Source organism: Vitis vinifera, chromosome 8 (genome assembly GCF_030704535.1).
Source record: "Vitis vinifera cultivar Pinot Noir 40024 chromosome 8, ASM3070453v1".
NCBI lineage: Eukaryota > Viridiplantae > Streptophyta > Magnoliopsida > Vitales > Vitaceae > Vitis > Vitis vinifera.
In genome coordinates, this window is record NC_081812.1 from 16580394 (window position 1) to 16583990 (window position 3597).

Here is a 3597-nt window from a genome sequence, read left to right on the forward strand (position 1 = left end):
TACTTGTCAACCAATTAGTAAAATCAATTCATTGAATCTTATCTACAGCAGCAGTATAACCAGCCGGCAATTGCCTGGGTTGAATCCTTCCCATTCCCCTGCCTCTTTTCTGAACTTTCTTACCTAGGTCGCTGGTAATCTCAAAGAACAATGTCTCATTCTACACCCAAACTGTCTCTGGTCATCTCAAAGAACAATATCTCATTCTACACTCAAGCTGCATAAAGCATAAGACTTAACCATTGTTGAGTTTATGCACTTCGCTGAAAGTCTTGTCAGCCTCAATTGCATAAATTTCAAAAGTCTTATTCTGTTTCAATTACTGCTTCTTGAACTAACTACCGATATTTGAACAATAGCTCCATGCTCCAACATTCACATCCACATATCCCTGGTTGAAACTCACATCAACCAAGAAGATAGATACTTAATGTTCTTTATGTTCTTCTTCGATGCAATCAAAGGTTTCAATTGCTCTGCATTCCTGCTTATTTTCTGTTTACACCTTGGAACAGAGCATTTTTTAAACTAAAGTCCTCACACCCAAGAACCAAAAATTTGGAAAATCTGCTATTCAAATATATAGATAATATAAAAATAAATAAATAAATAAAAATTGCTCAACAGCCAAACCCTATCTCAAGATCAGAAAAACAATGATTATCTTACAATAATCAATCATTAAAAGAAATTGATGTCCAATAACCAAATCAAACCATATCTCAAGAGGCAAAACAACAAGAAGTTAGCGCAAAAATGGTTTTAATGAAGGTAGGGTGATTGGGAGGGGTTAGATGCACATCACAGTGGCACCAAACATAAAGCAGCAACAATTCTATGGACTAAAAACATCAAGGTGCGACGTTAAGAGAAAAGAGCTCAACTCATACCTGATTTAAAGACATGGATTTGAGCACATTAGTTGGATTTGAAGAAAATATTTCATTGATGAGAACTTGTGTACTCGTAGAGGGTAACTTTTTAGAGGCTTTGGAAGGTGGCCGGAGTAATGGTGGTAGCCATTGAAAGGGTTGATGGTGGTGGGAAGCTATAGATAGAAGTAGAGAAGAGGAGTGTTGATAAACAGGACTCTTAGATGAAGAAAAGGATTGAGCTGGATAAATTTTTCCTCAAGCTTTCCTCCCGTCCTCTCGTATTTTCCTCACTAATTTTGAAGTAAAGTGGTGTGGAAAATATTTTAATATTATCTTTAGCATTTTCTTTCCCTTTTTTTTCATCATATTTTTCATATCATCCAAACTGAAAATGATTTTTCTTAATATTTTTTTCCTTTCCCTAGCATTTTCCAAGAACCAAACATAACCCAATAGAATAAATATATGCATAATTTATGTTTTCAGGTGTTTTGGCAAAGCTCAAAGCCCACAGCAGACTAATCTTTCTGCTAATATTTGAATTTCTATACGACAACTTCAGCACATTACGAGTCAGGACTCTACATACAATTTACTTGCAAGAAGTTTGAAACATATGATATGAATATATACCCACAAATGCACACTGGGAGAGTAATGGTTATTACCACAACGAAGTTTCATTAAAAAGCTTCTGCCATTCCACATCCCATTCTTTTCAATTGCCACCAAGACTAGAATGAATCGACTCCAGTTACATCTTTAGCCCCGAATTTCAAGTAACATTACGAGGACTTGGCTTCAAATCCATAACTCCCATCCTGCTGCAAACTCATATCATAAAATTCAGAATCTGAATATTCCAATCTCTGAGCAATAGTGGGCCCCTGGCCGCCATCAAAATCAAAATTGGAAGAATTGGCAGTAGACCCAATTCTCTTCCTAGTCCTCCGCTTCCTAGATTTCCCGTAAGTACCATTCCCGCCTTTTCCGCTATACGAATTCCCTTCCTCATCCATCGAATTCTTCAAATCAACTTGTTTTCTGAACCCATCCCTTTCCTTTGCCATTTCCCTAGCTTCGTACGGCTTGATGCTGTGCACAACCCCTTTGGGAAAAAACCTCGCTGATGGCACCCCATCCGCCTTATCGAACAATTGGGGTCCGTCCTTTTCGGACCACAAATCGAACCCATCAGGTCTCTGAAAGCGGTCAGCCAATACCTTCAATTGCTCGTCGGCACTCACCGATAACAACGTGGGTGCTCTCTCCACAACCTCCCAGGGCCTCTCCAGCTCTGACACTGCCGCTTTCAGCTCCGCTCTCTTCCTCATCTCGTACATCTGGCGCTCGCGGCACAGCCGAGCCTTGAGTAGTTGTTTGGCCTTTTTTGCTTGCATGCGCTTCCATTGCCATTTCGATACTCCTCCAGGGTAGGTTCTCGGACCCCCACCCATGCGAATCAACGTCGTTTTGGCTGGAAATTGTGCAGTGCCGAGCGAGAGCTGAGACAGTTTTGTTTCAAGGAAGGCGTTGTCTGGTCCGGTTAAAACCCTGGAGAAGGAGAGGTTTCGAAGAGGTATTGGAATGGAAAGGGACATTATGGACATTTTCTTTCGTGCGTGTAGGGTTGCAGGGGAAATTCATGGAGGACGAGAGGATGTTGGTTAGATATTGTGGTCATGCTCCAAACGACGCCGTTTTCTGAACTGAACCTTGGCTTGGCTACTGGGTTTTAGTTGTGGGCCTGGTTAGACCTGGGCTTAGCTGCCTGTACGAAACGCGGGATGGGCCCTGTTTAAGCTCCTCAGGACGTATTTGCGGATAATAATTAATTGGGCAATGTTGAAATTATTGCAACGGTTTTAATTGTACATTTTATTTTTGAAGCTGCCACGGTATGACTAACGAGTGTGCAAAGATAGATATAAAACCGTATAAGAATGAGATTTTGCTTTACAAGTTGCTGGTCACCTAATGATCCACACTCCATGCTTGCCAGAAGCTCCAGTCCATCCACATCCAAACTTTCCCGGTTGCTCTTTAAACTTTACAAAATTTTGTCCATTTTATGTCATCATTTCATCTCTAGTAGTATTTAGCACTTTATCCATTGAAGGGTGCGACATGAGCATGTGTGATGGTACCTTGCACCACACAGCCCAAGGTTTGTGAATTGTCGCATGCCCAAACTCAAGCAAGGTGTTGTTCCTAAGAAAACTCAAGGCAAAAGTTGGGACTCCCAAAATGGAAACTTGGTTGTGGTAAGTCATAAGGCATTAGACCAGGGGTTGAGTAGTATGGGTGTGACAGGGCTGTGCGCCATAAGCCGCACTACTGCAAGAACACAACATTGCCAACACATGTTGTAGGCTGGATGTGCAACAATGACAGCATATGATAACACACTCATGTGGGCTTGACATGGCAAATGTTAGGTGTTGGTACTTTGATGAGCCCTTATATTGTTGGAAGGTAAAGAATTTTTTAAATGATGGGTTTTTGTTGTCTTTTTTTTTTTTTTTTTTAAAGAAATAGTTCTATAATCAGATAAAATTCATTGCACCTTGAAAGGATTCTTGATAACTCCTTTTTAAAAATTGAAAATGAATTAAAATGCTCTTTAAAAAAGAGGTGACAATCATACTTGGGGCAACCAAAGGGGTAGGTTAAGGCATGGCATGGGCACACCTAAGACATACCAAACCTCTTCACAAACAAG

The 3597-nt window shown here is 40.5% G+C and overlaps 1 protein-coding gene across 1 annotated transcript; it reads right to left on the reverse strand.

Annotated features, from left to right (window-relative positions):
• Positions 1-1364: 1364 nt before the first annotated feature.
• LOC100240813 (uncharacterized) lies at positions 1365-2701 on the reverse strand. Its single transcript, XM_002274941.4, has one exon. It carries the CDS (start codon positions 2483-2485, stop codon positions 1661-1663), a length of 825 nt encoding a protein of 274 aa, XP_002274977.1. The 5' UTR covers positions 2486-2701; the 3' UTR covers positions 1365-1660.
• Between the last annotated feature and the right edge of the window lie 896 nt (positions 2702-3597).

Coding starts and splice junctions, on each gene's coding strand:
- LOC100240813 (XM_002274941.4), bottom strand. CDS start 2,485: ATGTCCATAATGTCCCTTTCCATTCCAATACCTCTTCGAAACCTCTCC.